Source organism: Heptranchias perlo, chromosome 9 (assembly GCF_035084215.1).
Source record: "Heptranchias perlo isolate sHepPer1 chromosome 9, sHepPer1.hap1, whole genome shotgun sequence".
NCBI lineage: Eukaryota > Metazoa > Chordata > Chondrichthyes > Hexanchiformes > Hexanchidae > Heptranchias > Heptranchias perlo.
This window is the reverse complement of record NC_090333.1, coordinates 64,027,853-64,048,877: the sequence shown is the minus strand read 5'-3', so window position 1 is coordinate 64,048,877 and position 21,025 is coordinate 64,027,853. Positions and strand designations below refer to the sequence as shown.

At 41.5% G+C, this 21,025-nt stretch overlaps 1 protein-coding gene across 1 annotated transcript in view; it reads right to left on the bottom strand.

Moving 5' to 3' along the window:
* Positions 1-21,025, bottom strand: part of LOC137325483 (potassium channel subfamily T member 2-like) — a 576,738-nt gene that overhangs the window by 167,374 nt on the left and 388,339 nt on the right. Inside the window, exons 24-25 of the mRNA XM_067990641.1 lie at positions 19,058-19,159; positions 12,391-12,474 (exon numbers count right to left, since the gene is read on the bottom strand). Coding sequence (XP_067846742.1) covers positions 12,391-12,474; positions 19,058-19,159 — 186 coding nt within the window. The remainder of the gene's footprint in view (positions 1-12,390; positions 12,475-19,057; positions 19,160-21,025) is intronic.

Here is a 21,025-nt window from a genome sequence, read left to right as displayed (position 1 = left end):
AAGAGGGAGAAAATAGAATATGAGAGTAAATAGCAAGAAATATAAAAATGGATTGTAAGAGCTTCGACAAGTATGTAAAAAGGAATAGAGTAGTGAAAGTAAACGTGGGTCCCTTAGAGGCTGAGACAGGAGAAATTATAACATGAAATCAGGAAATGTCAGAGACGCTAAACAAGTATTTTGTATCTGTCTTCACAGTAGAAGACATGAAAAACATACCAGAAATAGTGGGGAACTAAGAGTCTCAAAAAAGTGAGGAACTTAAAGTAATTAAGATTAGGAAAGGAAAAGTACTGGAGAAATTAATGGGGCTAAAAGCCAACAAATCCCCTGGAACTGATGGCCTACATCCTAGGGTTCTAAAAGAGGTGGCTGCAGAGATAGTGGATGCATTGGTTATGATCTTCCAAAATTCCCTAGATTCTAGAACGGCCCCAGTGATTGGAAGGTAACAAATGTGACCCTGCTATTCAAGAAAGGAGGGAGAGAGAAATCATATTCTATTTTCTCCCTCTTTATCAATTTTTTGGTCATCCTTTGCTGGTTTCTAAAATTCTCCCAATCCTCAGGCTTACTAAGTCAAAAGCAAAATACTGCAGATCTGAAATAAAAACAGAAAATGCTGAAGAAGCTCAGGAAACTACAGGCCAGTTAGTCTGATATCAGTTGTCAGGAAAATGTTGGAATCCATTATTAAGGACATGCTAACAGGGCACTCTCAAAAATCATAATATGATTAGGCAGAATCAAACATGGTTTTATGAAAGGGAAATCATGTTTGATAAATCCATTATAGTTTTTTGAGGATATAACTAGCAGGGTAGGTAAAGGGGAACCAGTGGATGTAGTATATTTGGATTTTCAAAAGGCATTTGATAAGGTGCCAAATAAAAGGTTGTTACACAAGATAAGGGCTCATGGGGTTGGGGGTAATATATTAGCATGGATAGAGGATTGGTTAATGGATAGAAAACAGAGAGTCGGAATAAACAGATCACTTTCAGGATGACAGGCTGTAACTAATGGGGTGCCGCAAGGATCAGTGCTGGGGCCTCAGCTATTTATAATCTACATTAATGACTTAGATGAAGGGACCGAGTGTACTGTAAATGAGTTTGCTGACGATACAATGTTAGGTGGGAAAGTAAGCTGTGAGGAGGACACAAGGAGTTTGCAAAGGGAGATAGACAGGTTAAGTGAGTGGGCAAGAAGGTGGCAGGTGGAGTATAATGTGGGGAAATGTGATGTTGTACACTTCGGCAAAAAGACTAGAAAAACAGAATATTTTTTAAATAGGGAGAAACTACTAAATGTTGGTGTTCAGAGGGATTTGGGTGTCCTTGCACATGAAACACAGAAAGTTAACATGCAGGTACAGCAAGCAATTGGGAAAGCAAATGGTATGTTGGCCTTTATTGCAAGGGGGTTGGAGTACAAGAGTAAGGAAGTCTTGCTGCAATTGTACAGGGCTTTGGTGAGACCACACCTGGAGTGCAGTTCTGGTCTCCTTACCTAAGGAAGGATATAATTGCCTTAGAAGCAGTGCAATGAAGGTTCACTAGATTGATTCCTGGGATGAGAGGGTGGTCCTTTGAGGAGAGATTGAGTAGAATGGGCCTATACCTTCTGGACTTTAGAAGAATGAGAAGTGAAACATATAAAATTCTGAGAGGGCTTGACAGGGTAGATGCTGAGAGGCTGTTTCCCCTGGCTGGAGAGTCTTGAACTAGGGGGCATTGTCTCAGGATAAGGGGTCGGCCATTTAGGACTGAGATGAGGAGAAATTTCTTCACTCAGAGGGTTGTGAATCTTTGGAATTCTCTACCCCAGAGGCTCTGGATGCTCAGTTGTTGAGTGTATTCAAGGTTGAGATTGATAGATTTTTGGACTCGAAGGGGATCAAGGGATATGGGGATTGGGCTGGAAAGTAAAGCTGAGGTCGAAGATCAGCCATGATCTTATTGAATGGCGGAGCAGGCTCGAGGGGCCATATGGCCTACTCCTGCTCCTGTTTCTTATGTTCTTATATCATTAGGTAGTTATGGAAAAGGCCAAGGAACAATCAAATGTGAAGATACTCAGCTGGGAGAGGGCTAATTTCAATGATTTGAAAAGGGATCTGGTCCAGGTGGATTGAAAACAAAGATTGGCAGGCAAGACAATAAATGAACAACAGGAGGCCTTTAAGGAGGAGATAATTCAGGTACAGACTAAACACATTCCTATGAGGGGTGGGGAAAGAAGGACATCCAAAGCTGGAGCTCCCTGGATGACTAAAGGAGGTTTATCATAAATGTCAGATTCATAATACACTAGAGAATCAAACAAAATACAGAAAGTGCAGAGGAGAACTGAAAAAGGAAATAAGAGGAGCTAAGAGAGTGTCTGTAAAAAGATTACTGGGTAACGCAAAAGAGAACACTAAAGTCTTTTATAAACATATAAAGAGTAAAAGGATAGTCAATGGAAGGATGGGGCCGATAAGGAAATCTTCTTGCAGAGGCAGAGGTACTAAGTGAGATCTTTGCATCTGTCTTCACAAAAGAAGAGGATGCTGCCATAGTCACAGTAAAGGAGGAGGGTGTAGAGAAATTGAATAGGATAAAAATAGATAAGGAGGAGGTACTTAAAAGGTTGGCAGTGCTCAAAGTAGAAAAGCCACCCAGTCTGGATGGGATGCATCCTAAGTTGCTGAGGGGAGTAAGGGTGGAAATAGCACAGGCTCTGGCCACAATCTTCCAATCCTCCTTGGATATGGGAGTGGTGCCAGAGGACTAGAGGATTGCAAATGTTACAAATGTTCAAAAAAGGCGAGAGGAATAAACCCAGTAACTATCGACCACTCAGCCTAACGTGGATGGTGGGGAAACTTCTAGAGACATAATCCAGGACAAAACGAATTGTCACTTGGAAGAACATGGGTTAATAAATGACAGCCAACATGGATTTGTTAAAGGCAAAGCGTGTCTGACAAACTTAATTGAGGTATTACATGAAATAACAGAGAGGGTTGATAAAGGTAGTGCAGTTGATGTTGTGTATATAGATTTTCAGAAGGCGTTTGATAAAGTATCACATAATAGACTTGTTAGCAAAATTGAAGCTCAGGGGATTCAAGGGATAGTGGCAGCATGGATACAAAATTGGCTGAGGGACAGAAATTAGAGAGTAATGGTGAACGGTTGTTTATCAGACTGGAGGGAAGTATACAGTGGTGTCCCCCAGCAGTATTTGGCCCACAGCTCTTTCTGGGGTGCAGTGACAGGGAGACATGGGGGCTCATATACCCAAATCTTTAAAGGTGGCAGAACAAGTTGATAAAACTATTAGAAATGCATACAGGATCCCTGGCTTTATAAACAGAGGCAAAAGTAAGGAAGTTATGATAAACCTTTATAAATCACTGGTTAGACCTCAGCTGGAGTACAGTGTCCAATTGCGGGCACCACACTTTAGGAAGGATGTCAAGGCCTTGGAGAGGGTGCAGAGGAGATTTACTAAAATGATCCCAGGGATGAGGGATTTCAGTTATGTGCAGAAACCAGAGAAGCTGGGGTTTTTCTGCTTAGAGCAGAGACGGTTAAGGGGAGTACCCTCTGGTTTATACTGCCTCTTCTCATTCTTCTTCCCAAAATATGTTATGACATACCAAAAAAATGACAGTGCCAGAACATTTGACATAAAGCTTCCTGAGCAACTAAAGAGAAGGAGGAAAGGATTTTTTTTAAAAAAGCAAGAAAGGTTCAGAAATATCCTCAAAGTGCTGCCACAAATCTGACCATAAAGCTCTTTAACAGCACATTTGTAAGCAGCACACTCTAGCAGCCCTGGATGCCCATTCCATACAGGCAAATGGATAATTGAGTGCTATACTGGTGTAATTTTGAGGAAAATGTACACATATCTCAATACATCTTTAATACACTTATCTGCAAAATGGTGAGCCCTTCTGGTGCCAGTACAAAACCTGACTGGAAAATTGGACTGAGTGCTAATTGGATGGCAATTTGATGTAATGGGCATCTGCCAATTTTTCAATCAATTATGTCCACTTTAAGGGGTGGATATCACCACCCCTCCCCCCCAACCTCAAGCAGGCTTCGGGTGGATTACCCAGTATTCCCGGAGGGCAGTCCAGTCCATTTTTGAGGGCCGGGTCTCATTTGCATCAGGACGTGGGGCTGTAGCCAACAATGGAACTTCCGAGGGCAGCCTGCCGACTCCAGGCCACAGCAATATGGGGCAGGAAGATGGTAGGTTAGTGTGGGGGGGGGCCTATATCCGGCCAGGAGCAGGGGAAGCAACAGCACAGCAGGCTAGGATGGTTTTGTGGAGCCTGCAGGAGCACTCCTATGAAAGTAAAGAGGAACTTACCTTCAGGATCCTTTTTGGCCGGTCTGCTGGCTGATACCTGGGGAACATTGCCGGGGCCACAGCAATGGTGGCAATGGGCGGTAGATCATCGCTCACCATTAGAATAATTGGCAAAAAGTCAGGGGTGAGATGAGGAGAAATCTTTTTACGCAGTGAGTTGTTATGACCTGGCATGCACTGCCTGAAAGGGTGGTGGAAGCAGAATCAATAATAACTTTCAAAAGGTAATTGGAAATATACAGTATTTGAAAAGGAAAAATTTGCAGGGCAATGGGGTAAAAGCAGGGGATTGGGACTAATTGGATAGCTCTTTCAAAGAGCCGGCACAGGCATGATGGTCCGAATGGCCTCCTTCCGTGCTGTATGATTCTATGTTTTTCGGGGGGCGGTGTGGCCACTGCCCCATTTCCGCCGGGCGAGAGGCCTGAAAATTCACCCCTATGTTCATTAATGTGCTATAACCAATTACAACATCTACTCCACGACAAATGTTTGTGTATTTTTGAGTGGTTGATGTGAAGTTTGAGCCAAACGGCATTCTCTGTGAGCTTTGAACAGATCGGATGCACGACACATGACTATTAATATATTTTCAAACTATTGACTGGGGAGGAGGAGTTGGCTGTTTCAATTCCAGCGCTACTTACAACCATCCTCCCTGACCCTTCAGACAAGACATATTGGGACATAAAAGCACGGAAGAGATGCATTTAAATTAAATGCTGTACATAAATCCAGAGGCACTGACCTCTGCCTCATGCTGCTGAATAAAATCAATTTTTACACCATGGTGCTGTGGACCCAACTTAGTTTTATTGCTGCTGCAAACAACACAGTTGAAATCCTGCCCTAACAATGAATAAAATTGAATTAATTTCCTTAACATTTGCAGCATATTGCACTAAAATGAGATGACTTGAAATATTATTTCACATTACGTAAGCCAAAAAACACAGCATTGTTACAGGGAATGCATATTGTAATTGACATACTGTTTGCTTCCCATTTTTATGCCACTGGAACAGAATTCTACTCACTGCAAGTTTGCAGTGTCATATGTATGTGAGCAGCTCCTGCCAAGGATGCAGTGCAAAAATCTCAGGAACTGATTGTTCTAATTAATTGACAATTAAGTATATTCACCACTAAATATATCTACATCCAAACTGTTTTATACATATATCCTGCAATAGTGTCAGGAAATTTCACTAGCCTGTGGCATGTTAGATTCCAGCTTGGTGAGGGGAAAAACAAAATTAATCTTGTACAGAACATTCATATATTTATTCTACCATCTATAATCCTTCAGTATTTCTCTGCCCTTTCCTACTGCATTTGATTTGTTTTAGTCTGTAGCAGCTCTGCTATACTTAACTGATGAGCTACTTGTCTATTTCACACATGTAATGCTTTGCTTTCTTTTTGGATTCCTCTTATTTGGTTAAAGTTCAAGTCTTTGATGAGTGAAAAGCTTACTTTGATGCCTTCAATAAAGCCCTACCTGCTGAACAGTGAACGCCACAGAATTTTTTTCCATCCAGCACTGTCAAATACAAACCTAAGTCAATTGTTTATAATAAAGATTCACAATTAAAATGCCCCTTTTTGCATTTGTGCATCCCCAGTTGATAGCGGTAATAGATGTGGGTCTGCAAAACCTGTGAGCTGCATCCCCATGTGGTTAACAGCAGGATTGTGCCTGCTGGCGCCCTACAACGCTGACCCCACTGGAGTTTGCGGAGGTCAGCAGGAGGGCCCTTAATTTGCATGGGGTCAGTGAGTGCTCACGGCACGACGAGTGCAACTCTGGTACCTGCCTATCTCTTATGGCCAGAAAATTACCTACCTGCCTGTCATCGGGGAGGGTTCCGCACCCTCTCAAGATTCCAGCTATCTTCCCATTAACCCCTCATGTAAAAGGGCTGATACAGTTTTAAAAACATTTTTCCTCAATGGGATATATATTTGAAGGGGAAAGAATTGTAGGGCTATGGGGAAAGAGCAGGGGAGTGGGACTAATTGAATAGCTCGATCAAAGATCGCAGGCACGGTGGGCCAAATGGCCTCCGTCTGTGCCATATGTTTCAATGATTCTATGAACCTTTGGGGTGCAGACCGCTCCCACTGGCCTGGAAGCTCCTCCCGCTGGGGCCCATTTGAGTCCATCCTTAGGCCGATATGTCTCATCTGATTTGGTGTACTGACCTCCAGTCTAATGCCGGATCCTCAACTGAGCCAGGGAAGTGGGAACCCTTGGCATAACCCCACCTCCCCCAGCTCCGTCCATGGGGGTCACCTCCAGACACCATTGTCTTTGTCACGGGTGCATGGAAGTCCCACTCCATACCAAGCCGAATGGAAAATACCAGAAATGGTGGGGAGCTGGTGCAACTGGCTCCCTGCTGTTTTCCAGTGGGTTCCACCCGACTCCCACTGCAGTTACGGTAGGAGTCCAGCAGAGCTCCTGAGAAAATTCAGGGCCATGATACCTAATCTACGGGAAGAGAATACGATAAAATGGCACATAATACAACTAAAAATCAATTTCAGAGTTCAGAGCAACTGGATAATGGTAACAAGGTATAAAAAAAATCATTCATAGATTTATAATGGTATCCTGGCCATTATGACAAACACAATCAGCAGACAAATTCTAAGCAATAAAGAGTGAGCTATTGTGGCAGAATTTACTTAGCAACAGTGAAAAGACCTACTAGGACATACTGTTGCTTAGTTACCATAAAAGGCTTACCACCGATTGCTATTGAACCCAATTTCTTATGAGATTAGATCTGCAAAAAGCCATGTTTTGCAATTGCACAAACATTAACACTGAAGGTTTAATAAAGGGACAAGATTTGCCTTTGGTGGTTCTTTCCTTTAAAATTAAGAAACCAAGCTGAAGGGCCAAGACCCGTTGCTTAGTGTGCCACCAGGATTGAAAAGAGTAAAAGAGAAGGTGAGATAAATCAGCAAGTGGTGATAAGATGATGCCAAATTTAAGAGTTTAAGGGGAGATTTTCCACTTCATACTGAAGTGCATTTTGGAAAATTAGGTGTCCTCAGCCTGTGAATTTCCATCCATAATATAGACGGATATCTATCCTTTAATTCCTGAATAAACCAAGTGAAGGGAAAGATCGAGAAAAATTAGGAGTTCCACGGTTTTGATATCCTGGGAAAGACAGAGTTAGATTAAGAGATAGCAATGTGGCTTGATTTCAACACTCTATAGATTCAAAGGAACAAGAGGAAAGGGCAGTGGAGCATCGGCCATAGCAGTATTGATAAAACAGAAGTACAAAAAAGTTGCAATGGAGAGAGAGGTTGGAGGATGGCAAATATTTTCCTATATTCTGTGCAGAAGTGTAAGAGCCTCACCAAATATAGAAATAGCAGCCAAGTCTTGGAGAGACTTGGGATCCATAGAGAGTTGTAGAGGAGAAAAAGACTGGAACAATTGGGTGGTAATCTCAGGATTACTACCCGAGCTACATGCTAATTGGTACAGGGTAGGCCAATCAGAGAGGTGAATGAGTGGCTGAAAGAGTGGTGTGGGAAGGAGGGGTTCCATTTCATGGGATACTGGCACCAGTACTGGGACAGGAAGGAGCTGTACCATTGGGATGGGCTCCACCTGAACTGGAATGGAACCAGTGTCCCAGCAGAAAGGATATAGGGTGGTAGATAAGGCTTTAAACTAGCAAGATCGGGGGAGGGATCTGGTAGCAATAACAAAAACCTAATGATAAAAGAAACAGAAGATGAGTGTAAAGATCAGTCTAGGGTAAGAAGTAAAGATAACATAAACAGCCAAGGAACAAATACAGAAGTATATAAAGACTGTTAAAAATAAAGTAAAACGACCAACAATTAAAGACAAATTAAATTGTCTGTACAGAAATGTACATAGTGTCCAAAATAAAAACGGGACACTGGAGGCAATATTCAGTAGCAAGGAACCAGATGTTGTAGGAATAACTGAAACATGGCTACATAAAGAACAGGACTGGCAACTAAATGTTGCAGGCTATAATATAATCAGAAAGGATAGGGAGGGAAGAAGGGGGGGGATGGAGCAGCTGCACTAATTAGAGATAACATAACGGCAGTGGAGAAAAAGGACACAAATAATAGAAGGATAGAAACAGAATCCATATGGATTGAAATACAAGATAAGAAGGGATCGATCACGCTAATAGGGGTATACGGCATACCAAATAACATTGGAAAGGAGGCAGAGGAAGAAATATATAAGCAAATATATTGGGGCCTCAATTATTCACAATATTTATTAACGACTTAGATGAAGGCATAGAAAGTCTCATATCTAAGTTTGCTGATGACACAAAGATTGGTGGCACATAAAATTACAAAGCGATATTGATAGATTAGGTGAATGGGCAAAACTGTGGCAAATGGAATTCAATGTAGACAAATGTGAGGTCATCCACTTTGGATCCAAAAAGGATAGAACAGGGTACTTTCTAAATGGTAAAAAGTTAAAAACAGTGAATGCCCAAAGGGACTTAGGGGTACAGGTACACAGATCATTGAAGTGTCATGAACAGGCGCAGAAAATAATCAAGAAGGCTAATGAAATGCTGGCCTTTATATCTAGAGGACTAGAGTACAAGCGGGCAGAAGTTATGCTGCAGCTATACAAAACCCTGGTTAGACCGCACCTGGAGTACTGTGAGCAGTTCTGGGCACCGCACCTTCGGAAGGACATAATGGCCTTGGAGGGAGTGCAGCGTAGGTTTACTAAAATGATACCCGGACTTCAAGGGTTAAGTTACGAGGAGAGATTACACAAATTGGGGTTGTATTCGCTGGAGTTTCGAAGGTTAAGGGGTGATCTGATCGAAGTTTATAAGATATTAAGGGGAACAGATAGGGTGGATAGAGAGAAACTATTTCCTCTGGTTGGGGATTTTAGGAGTAGGGGGCACAGTCTAAAAATTAGAGCCAGACCTTTCAGGAGCGAGATTAGAAAACATTTCTACACACAAAGGGTTGTAGAAGTTTGGAACTCTCTTCCGCAAACGGCAATTGAAACTAGCTCAATTTAAATCTGAGATAGATAGCTTTTTGGCAACCAAAGGTATTAAGGGATATGGGCCAAAGGCGGGTATATGGAGTTAGATCACAGATCAGCCATGCTGGCACGAGGGGCTGAATGGCCTACTCCTGTTCCTATGTTCCTAAATATGTGAAATGAGTAAAGGACAAGGAATAATAATCATGTGAGATTTTTAACTACCCCCAAATAAACTGGCAAGAAGAGATAGGTAAAGGGGTACATGGAATGGAGTTTTTACAATGTGTGCAGGACTCCTTTCTTACCCGGTGTGTAATAAATCCAACAAGAGAGGAAGCACTGCTGGATCTAGAAATGGGAAATGAGCCAGAACAGATAAAAGAGAAGTAAGCATCAGGGAACATCTAGGCAATAATGATTACAACATAACAAGGTTTAAGACAAAGATTGAGAAGGACATAAATAAGACAAAGACCAAAGTAATAAATTGGAAAAAAGCTGATTATAAGGGGATGAGAATAGAACTAGGGAAAATAAACTGAAAAAGTTTACTGACAAACAAAGAAATAGAACAGCAGTGGGAAACATTTAAAACGGTGATCAAGAGAGTCCAGGAGAAATATATCCCACTAAAATGCAAGAACAAACGAGCCAGTAATGACACACCATGGATGAATAAAGAAATAAGGGCAAAACTGAAACTACAGAAAAAGTAATTCACTAAGTACACAGACAACAAAGGAGAGGATGACAAAAGGGAATATGAAAAGTTTAGGAAAGAAGTCAAAAAAACAATTAGGAAGGCAAAGTGAAACTACAGAATTAAATTATCAATTAATATGAAAAGTATTCTACAGACACATAAATAACAAAAGAAAAATCAGGATAGGGATACTAAGGGATTCACATGATAAACTCATAGGTAATGACAGCAAAATTTGAGAAATGTTAAATAATTACTTTGCCTCAGTATTTACCAGTGAGACTAACATGGTGGACATGACATTCGAAGATGAAATCAAAAAAGATATAAAGACATTTAAGATAGAAAGCAGGGAGATAATTGATAAACTAATCAAACTTAGAGAAGATAAAACCCGTGTCCAGATGGATTGCTTCCGTGCATTTTAAAAGAAGTTAGGGAAGAGATAGCAGAGGCACTATTACATATACATAAAAATTCATTAGAAAAGGGGATAATGCGAGAGGACTGACAGACAGCTAGTGTGATTCCTTTATTTAAAAAGGCAGATAGAACAAGTCTAGGGAACTATAGACCAATTATCTTAACATCGGTGGTAGGTAAGATATTGGAATCCTTAATCAAAGAAGATAATAGAAAAACATCTATAAACCAAAATTATAATAAAGAATAGTCAGCATGGATTTAAAATGGGAAGATCATGCATAACACATCTTGTTGAATTCTTTGAAGGAGTATCAGAAAAGGTAGACAAGGGTAATGCAGTAGATGTAATATATTTGGATTTTCAAAAGGCCTTCAATAAGGCACAACATATTAGATTCAGGACTATGGTCAGAGCATGTGGAGTCAGGGGACAAGTAGCAGAATGGATAGCAAGCTGGCTACAAAACAGAAAACCAAGAGTAGGGGTTAATGGTAGTTACTTAGACTGGCAAAAGGTGGGAAGTGGTGTTCCACAAGGATCATTGCTGGGACCACCGTTCAAAATTTTGATGAACGATTTGGAATTGGAAGTACCATTTCAAAATTTGTGGCCAACACGAAATTGGTGGAATAGATAATACAGAGGAGGACTGCAACAAAATACAGGAAGACATTAATAAACTTGGGCATGTAATTAACAAATGAATTTCAATATAGATGTGTGAGGTGGTACATTTTGGAAGGAAGAACAAGGAGGCCACATACTCCTCCTTGCAAAATAAGAGTCTAAATGGGATAGAGGAGCAAAGGGATCTGGGGATACAGTTACACAAATTACTAACAAGGCCATAAAAAAGAAAACAAAGCACTGGAGTTCATTTCTAGACAGCTAGAATTGAAAAGCAGAGAAGTTATGTTAAACTTGTATAGAACTTTAGTTAGATCACACTTGGAATACTATGCAGTTCTGGTCTCCATGTTATAAAAAGCCATGATGTTATAAAAAGCCATGAAGCCTGACGAAGGAGAAAGCCTCCGAAAGCTTGTGATTTTCAAATAAAACTGTTGGACTATAACCTGGTGTTGTAAGATTCCTTACATTTGTTATAAAAAGGGTATAGATGCATTGGAGAAAATTTAAAAAAGATTCACAAGGATGATATCAGAACTGAGAGAATATACTTATTGGGAAAAATTGAATAGGCTGGAGCTCTTTTCTCTAGAAAAGAGAAGGCTGAGGGATTACCTAATAGAGGTCTTTAAGATAATGACAGGGTTTGATAGGGAAGACATAGAGAAAATGTTTCCACTTGTGGGGGAGTCCAAAACTAGAGGTCATCAATATAAAATAGTCACTAATAAATCCACTAGGAAATTCAGGAGAAACTTTACCCAAAGAATGGTAAGAATGTGGAACACACTACCACGAGGAGTAGTTGAGGCAAATAGCATAGATACATTTAAGGGGAACCTAGATAAGCACATAAAAAAGAAAAGAATAGAAGGGTATGCTGATAGTGTTGGATGAGGTTGGGAGGGAGGAGGCTCGTGTGGAACATAAACACTGGCATAGACCAGTTGGGCAGAACGGCATGTTTCAGTGCTGTAGACTCGATGTAACACCTGCTTCTGATTGCGATCAAGTCAAAAATCCAGATAATGGTATGCTCAGAAACGGATACTAGACAGGGAACAACCTGTGCCTTGGCTTAGGGACATTTTGAATCATGTAAAGGATTATGACAAAAAGATGTTTTCGACAATAAAATATTACAAATAAGACAAAACAATTTTTAAGGAACCATTTATGCTTCAAGGTTTGTAAGAATGGAAAAACATAACTTACTGCACAGAGAAATCCAGAACCTGGTGTGGTATCCAGCCCTAGAAGCAGCCTTGTGATAGAGATCATATAGTCCTTCACAAATGACTGCAAGCAAAAAAATTGCCATTAAAATAATTCAAAAAATGGATGAAAATGTGTACCACAGCAAAAGTTTACGCTGGAACAAACACATTAATATAAAACCATCGAACAGGCCCCATAAAAATCTCTTAGTGTGAAAAGATAATTGAAGTTCCTCAATGTGCCACTGTCCATGTACACTCATATATCTATAATAGCAAACTGTGGACCCTGGACACAAATGAATTCACCAAGGCATCCCAATGGGTTCGTGAAGTTAGCCAGATTTCAGTGTTTGTTGCCTCACTAGCGTGTTATTTCTGTATACTAATAAAAATGATTTCTGCAGTGATAGCAATTTTCCTTTGAGCAACCAACACTGTTCAAAGTTAGAACGAGAGGGCCAAGGGAGTGCATCATTATTAATTATTTTTACCATAAATTTCCATATTTTTAAATGAGGCATATACACATGCTGCACTCATACACTGTGGCCTGAGGGTCAGTAACCATGTTAACTGACTGATGCTCTCGAAGAGCAGTATTTTGTGCAATTGCTACAAAAAGTGAGAGCACTTTCTGTTATTGTAATAGTCGAATTGTTTACGTTTTTACATTGGGCCTACAGCACAGAAATGGGCCATTCAGCCCAACTGGTCTATTTCAGTGTTTATGCTCCACGCAAGCCCCCTCCCTCCCTACTTCATATTCCTATCAGCATACCCTTCTATTCCTTTTTCCTTCATGTGCCTCCTTAAATGCATCTAAGCTATGTGCCTCATCTTCTCCTTGTGGTAATGCATTCCACATTCTTACCACTCTTTGGGTAAAGAAGTTTCTCCTGATTTCCCTGTTGGATTTATTAGTGACTATCTTATATTGATGACCTCTAGTTTTGGACTCCCCAAGTGGAAACATTTTCTCTTCATCTTCCCTATCAAACCCTTTCATTATCTTAAAGACCTCTATTAAGTCATCCCCTCAGCCTTCACTTTTCTAGAGAAAAGAGCCCCAGCCTGTTTAATCTTTTCAGGTAATTCTATCCTCTCAGTTCTGGTGTCATCCTTGTGATTTTTTTTTGCACCTTCTCCAATTCTTCTATATCCCTTGTATAATATGGAGAACAGAACAGTGCACAGTACTCCAAGTGTGGTCTAACCAAGCTTCTATACAAGTTTAACATAACTTCTCTGCTTTTCAATTCTATCCATCTAGAAATGAACCCCAGTGTTTGATTTGCCTTTTTTATGGCCTTATTAACCTGCGTCACTACTTTTAGTGATTTGTGTATCTGTATCCAGAGATCCCTTAGCTAGCCTACCCCATTTAGACTCTTATTATCCAAGCAATATGTGGCCTTCTTATTCTTCCTGCACCACCTCACACTTATCTATATTGAAATTCACTTGCCAATTACACACCCATTCTGCAAGTTTATTAATGTCTTCTTGCATTTTAACTTGCATTCTTCCTTTGTATTAACTACACCCACCCAATATCATGTCATCTGCAAATTTTGAAATTGTACTTCCCATTCCAGGGTCCAAATCGTTGATGTGAATTGTGAACAACAGTAGTCTCAGCACCGATCCCTGTGGAACACCACTTCCCACCTTTTGCTAGTCTGAGTAGCTGCCCTTAACCCCATCTCTCTTTTCTGTTTTGTAGCCAGCTTGCTATCCATTCTGCTACATGTCCCAACTCCACATGCTCTGACTTTAGTCATGAGTCTACAACACAGTACGTTATTGAAGGTCTTTGAAAATCCAGATATATCACATCTACTACATTACCTTTGTCTACACTTTCTGTTACTTCTTCAAAGAATTTAATAAGGTTGGTCAAGCATGACTTTCCCTTCAGAAATCCGTGCTGACTACTTAGTATATTTTCGTTTTCTGGATGTTTTTCTATTACTTGTTTGAGTAAAGATTCCATTATCTTTCTTACAACTGATGATAAGCTAACTGGTCTATAATTCCCTGGACTTGTTCTATCTCCCTTTTTAAATATAGGAATAACATTGGCTGTCCATCAGCCTTCTGGCACTATTCCCTTTTCTAATGAATTTTTAGATATATGTAATAGTACCTCTGCTATCTCTTCCCTAATGTCTTTTAAATATGCGTGGATGCAATCCATCTGGTTTTATCCTCTCTAAATTTGATAAGTTTATCAATTATCTCCCCTCTTTCTATCTTAAATGCCCTTGTACCTTTTTAAATCTCCTCTTCTAATGTCACCTTGTTAGTCTCTCTGATAAATACTGAGGCAAAGTAAACTATTCAATATTTCTGTCATTTCGAGGTCATTATCTGTGAGTTTATCTTGTGCACCCCTTAGTGACCCTATCCCTATCCTAATTTTTCTTTTGTTATTTATGTGTCTGCAGAATACTTTACTATTTCTTGTTATATTCCTTGATAATTTAATTTTGTAGTTCCTCTTTGCTTTTCTAATTGTTTTTTTGACATCCTTCCTAACCTCTTCATATTCCCTTTTATCATTCTCTCCTTTATTGTCTATGTACTTAGTGTGTGCCCTTTCTTTAGTTTCAATTTTACCCTTATCTCTTTATTCATCCAAGGTGTTTCGTTATTGGCTAGTTTATTCTTGTTTTTTTTTTAGAAGAGGAATATATTTCTCCTGAGCTCTATTGTTCATCATTTTAAATATTTCCCACTGCTGTTCTAACTCTGTCAAAAAAATTTTCCAGTTTACCTTCCCCAGTTCCATTCTCATCCCCTCAAAATTAGCTTTTCTCCAATCTATTACTTTGGTCTTTGTCTTACTTATATCTTTCTCAATCATTATTTTAAATCTTATTATGTTATGATCACTATTGCCTAGATGTTCCCCTACTGTTACTTCTCTTATCTGCTCTGGTTCATTTTCCATTACTGGATCCAGCAGTGATTCCTCTCTTGTTGGGCTTCTCACATACTGGGTAAGAAAGGACACACTGTAAAAACTCTATTCCCCTTTTCCCCCTTCCCTATGTCTTCTTGCGAGTTTATTTGGGGATAGTTGAAATCTCCTATGATTATTATTCAATTTTTTAAAATTCATTTTATAGATTTGCCCACATTTCTTCCTCCACTTCCCTTCCACTATTAGGTGGTCTGTACAATATACCTATTAATGTGATCGATCCCTTCTTATCCTTTATCTCAATCCATATGGATTCTGTTTCTATCTTAATATTAGTTATGTCCCTTTTTTCTATTGCCATTATGTTGTCTCTTTATTTCTTTCAGTCATTTTGGTCCTCAGCTTGGTGGGAACTGAAACACCAAATTGCCAACATGCATAATGATTAGTGAAGGTTCTCTAAGACGAGTGCCAAGTTGGATCATGTCCCATAATTAAGGAAACTTTGATACTGTTATCATGGGCTCGATTTTAGCGTCGGGTTTCCTGCGGGTTTCCAGCAGGGGGGCCCCGAAAATCCCGATATTTGGTCACGTGACCGGATCGCGCCGCGATCCCGACCACTTCCGGGTTCCCCGATGACGTGCGGGGCTGCGTGCGTGGCCCCCGCTGGTGGGAATCCCGCAGGCAATTAAAGCCAGCGGGGTTCCACTTGAGAGTACTTACCTTGCTTGTTGAGGTCATTTAATGAGCTGAATCAGCTGTCAAAAGAGGAAGTGTGGGATTTTACCTTCATCACAGAGTGTTTCACACACTGGGGGAAACAGTCTCCCTCCAACCAGGCGTGTTGCAGCCAGCAGCCTGTGGCAGGTGACAAGGTGCACTCCACGGGGGAGAGCCCTCACCCATGCAGGAGGCCACCGCGTCACATAGGGCAACCCCTGCCCCCCACCACCCCCGGCCAAGCCAGAGGACAGACCGACACAAAACCGCAGCCCCAGTCCGGGGAACCACCCACCTACCCTGCACAACCCCTCAGACCAACACCTGCCAGGTGGGTGGTGCGTGGACACCCTCGGAGGACGAACAGCATGACCAGCCCCAGCAGCCTCGCAGTCCACGCCGTCCGCCGCAGAGACGTGGAGCCCCCCCAACACGGTGTTGTTGCACGCCCACCTGCACAGCAGGAGGTAGGGCTACCGCAGAGAGAGACGCATCGCAGAGGGCACTACCCTCGCCACAAGGTCCATAGACCGAGGCGCAGCTCCCAGGACCTCTCCGAGCAGCAGTGCACACGGAGGCACAGATTCGCTCGACATGTAGTCGTGGAGATCTGCAGGCTCTTTCATGCCGAGCTGCTCCTGGCTGGCCCCAGCACCAACTGCCTACCTGTCGCTGTCAAAGTCACCACTGCCCTCCACAACCTCTCCTCCGCATCCTTCCAGGGTGCAGCCGGGTACACCGCCGATGTCTCTCAGTCGTCTGCGCGGAAGAGCCCTGCAAATACACCTGCACCTACTCTGCAGTAACACGATGGGTGGCATCAGTGGTGGGTCCTCATAGTGATACCCAGGAGCGGGCATTATTGGACACAACGGACAGGATTCGCGGAGACATGGCAGTGGTGGTGCCAATATAATGTGTGATGTTTGTTGCTCTGAAATTCAATATAGGTAACACCCATGGCAAACCCTCAGACACCCTTGTGCACCCCCTTCATGCTCACGACACGTTTGCCTTACGCTGCCTACTGCACATATGTGATGCATGCCCTGTGGCTGCAGCACAGGTGGTGGCAGGTTGAGTGAGGCTCGCCGTGAGGGAGATGCACGAGAGGGTGAGTATGGGATGGAGCCATGAGATTGTATGAGGATTGAGTTGCGTGTTAGTGGCGGGATGAGTACTGGCGAGGTGAGTAGGTGGAGGTAAGATGAGGATGGGGTTTGAGTGGGTATGAAGGGTGATGTGACAGAGTAGTGTTGGCGGTGCCGAAGGAGATGTGGGGTGGGGGCAGTGTTGTGGCAGACGGAGTGTAGGGGAAAGACTTCGTGTTCTCACTGTGGCTGACCTACTGCGGTCATTGCAGCGCCTCCTGCACTGTATGCAGGTGGGCGATATGTTGGTGGCGCAGGTGACCCCCTCTGCCACCTCGAGCCAGGCCTTCTTGGTGGCAGAGGCAGGCCGCTTCCTCCCGCCCGCCGGGGGGAAGATCTCTGTCCTCCCCCTCCTCCTCACCCCATCTGATGATACCTGGGGTGAGGCATCATTAAACTGGGAGCAGCCTTCCCCCTGGGCTGCTCCATGCTGTAATTTGTTCCATTGGTTGCAGCATCTGTCAGTGGAGGACTGCCCCTTTAACTAGAGAGCCTCCAGCTGACAGATCGTACTGCGCATGCGCAGCCCGCCCGACGCGCAGACCAGCGGCGCGGACCCTGGAGGAGCAGGTAATTGATTCCTATTAGTGTGTTGCCTGCTACGATCGCGCGGGCAACCCACTAATTTCACCGAGCGTGTTGACCACGCTCCCGAAACCCAACCCGCCGGAAACCCGCAGGCCTGGTAAAATCGAGCCCCATGTCTTTCCTGCATGGTCGAGTCAAGGTTTGGTGTGGGATGCAGTAAAGAAATGTACTGTCCACTCACCTGGCCTCCTATCTGGGGAGGATGGCAAGAAACGATTAAAAAAATATAGTGGTATGTGGAAATATAGTTAAAAAGCTCAACACTTCCTAGAGTTGTTCCATGTTATCAAATGCTGCTATGTAGAAAATGGCTTAGACAGGGCTTTGTTAGCATGATGTGAGTGCTAATTTAAATGTCAAATGACAAAATTGCAGTTTTTTTTGTGTAATTGACTAAAGCTCAGTGGGGTTTATTAATTTCAACAATTTCCTTTAATGTACCTACATGTTATTATTTTCCTCCCCAATTTTCCCATCAAAAAACCCATGGCATTTGCTGGAGTGTACTGGAAGGACCAGAAATTAAACCTGGACCCAGATATGCTGAGTCCTGGCCTTATTTTGGGGATTCCAAGATGGCCAACTGGAGGTTCAAAATCAATGTGTGACTGATTGTGGAAACTGCTGCCCAAGGTGGTCTCACAGTAAGAAGCCCCAACATGTGTCACTTCAGGACTATAAAATACAATACCGTTTGCAAATTTCTACTATGGAAAACTTCAAAAATGAACTGAAAACCAAAGCCCTTTCCCCATCCTCCAAAAGATACGGAAACAGTACGTCACAGATATATTTTCATAGGGAGTTTGGAAAAAGAGGTGAAAAGAATTATCAATATTTAAGTAGCTCTTTAGCAGCTTAGACAGAGCAACAATAATGACTCTCTGTCTAAATACAGGCACATGTAATATTTATTTGCTCTTTTTGTCTGTAGAAGCTGAAATAAACTCAGATCAAATCAAGCCTTGTTAGGAAGTTATTTTGGTAAGAGTCAAACGCCTTAATCCATTACTTGGATAACTTGATTATATTCAACAGAGCAACAACATTTTGCAGAGTTTGATTTACTAGATGAATGTTAAATCAATATAAATGTCAATCAGCCTGCTTAAAAGAACAGATACTAATTTGCAGAACAGGTAGACATATATTTTAATCCCCGACTTGGCAACATTCCAGGACACATTAGGCTGGTGCCATTATGTATTAAGTTTGATGACAGTCTATTGGAGTTGTGGATTTATTTTATTAATAATAATGAAGAAAAGCACTACCTGGTACAACAATGTATCCAGCATGCTGATGCTGAAGACTCTTCCAGCAGCAAATGGTTGACGGAACATGAATGCCAGATTTGAACCTTTTTCACGTTCTTTCTGTTAGGAGAAACAGATTAGACTTTGTTTTGAATTTCAGCAGAGCAACACTGCCTCTATCTGGGTAGTGTGAGAATTAAACAAAGTGGATCTCAACACAAAGGCTGATAGTTATTACATTTTATTTATAAGCTACAAGAATTACACAAGAGTTGACAGAACCTTAAAGAAAAAAGATAATTTGGTAGAATCTTGCTGATTTATTAGTCATACTTTGATACACATCATATTTTGAATTGTTTTTAAAAAAGATAGCTATAAAATCAATTTGATGCTTTAGTCAAAAATGGTGATTACTGTACTTAAATACAGCAGCTGAGATAGTAAAGGATCTTTTGTTTTTACAGTAGATCTTCAACATGTCATACAATTCATTTTAGCATTGTCACATAGAATAAAGATAGTTGAGTACATTTTTTTTGCAACAAGGCTGCAGTTCAGCGCTCCGATGCTGTGGAAGGGGCAGTATAATGACAGCATTAGTTTGCATCAATACTACTGTATTTAAAGAAAAACATTACTGAAGATACTTTGACTGAACTGCACAGATAAGGTCACCTTGGGGTGGTGTGAAGTCACTGCAACATTTAAAAAAATGTTTTTTTTAAAATGGCAAACACAAGTCTATTTACATTGCACATGACAATTCTATTAAACAATTCCCTTTCATTATCCATTCTTTGCTATTGGTCCTTAAAAAATTCACCAGAGATGCTACAACTGGTGAAATCAAAATAATAAATTGGAAATTCATATCTGCATTATTTTTGATGTAATAGTATTGACCAAGATAAGTTTTTATATAACAGCAAAATAGTTAAATATGATGAGAATATAAAAGATGGTCCTAAAATATTAATGTTAAATATAAAATTGAATATATGAAGCTTAAAAATTAAAAAATGACAAAAACTGACGCTACTTTTATTTACAATATATAAGAAAAATCACAAATGAGCTCTCCTGATGGTTCAGATAGTTATTTCAATGATTAGCTGAGCTGCATAGAGTAGCAGGATCCCAGATTTGATCTCCAGTCTATGAGTTGACTGATCTTAGCTGGGATAAGGGGAAACGTGCTACGATTAGCCATGGCAGAATATTGAACCATATAGCTAAACCAGGAGAAGACAATTCAGAGGAAGTTGTGATCAAACTGTATTGTGCTGACCACATCATGAATACTGTGTCCCGTTCTGGTCACAGGGGAGACATTCATGGGCTGGAGACAGTGCAGAGAGGAGCCATGAGGCTGATCCTTGGTGACAAAGATCAGGTTTCTACCAGAAGGCTGAAGAAACATCAGCGGGGATTTGAACTCTCCCCGATCAGCGGGAAAGGAGCAGTTAAAATGGAGTGGCTCCATATCCTGCTCCATTCTTCTTTAAGTTCTTTACCCAGAGAGTGGTTAGAATGTGGAACTCACTTCCACATGGAGTGGGTTGAGACGAATAGCATAGATGCATTTAAGTTGAAGCTAGATAAGTATATGAGGGGGAAAAGGAATAGAAGGATATGCTGATAGGGTGAGATGAAGCAGGGTGGGAGGAGGCTGGTGTGAAGTATAAACACCAGCATAGACAGTTGGGCCGAATGGCTTGTTTCTGCATTGTAAATTCTGTGTAATCCCCGCCAATGTATGATTTTAACGACACTGGTTTAGGCGGTGGATGAGGCTTTTGTCGGACTCCAGCAGAAGCCTAATTAATAAATGCAAATTGGGGTCCCAGATCATATATGGGGCCCCGATGGCTTTTCAACCTGCGCTGCATCCGCCCCATCAGGTAAAGCTGTTGGGAAGCCAGCGAGGCCACTGAGGTTAAGTGAAAAAGCTTTCATTAGTGGGGCCAGGAAGAGCAGGAATGC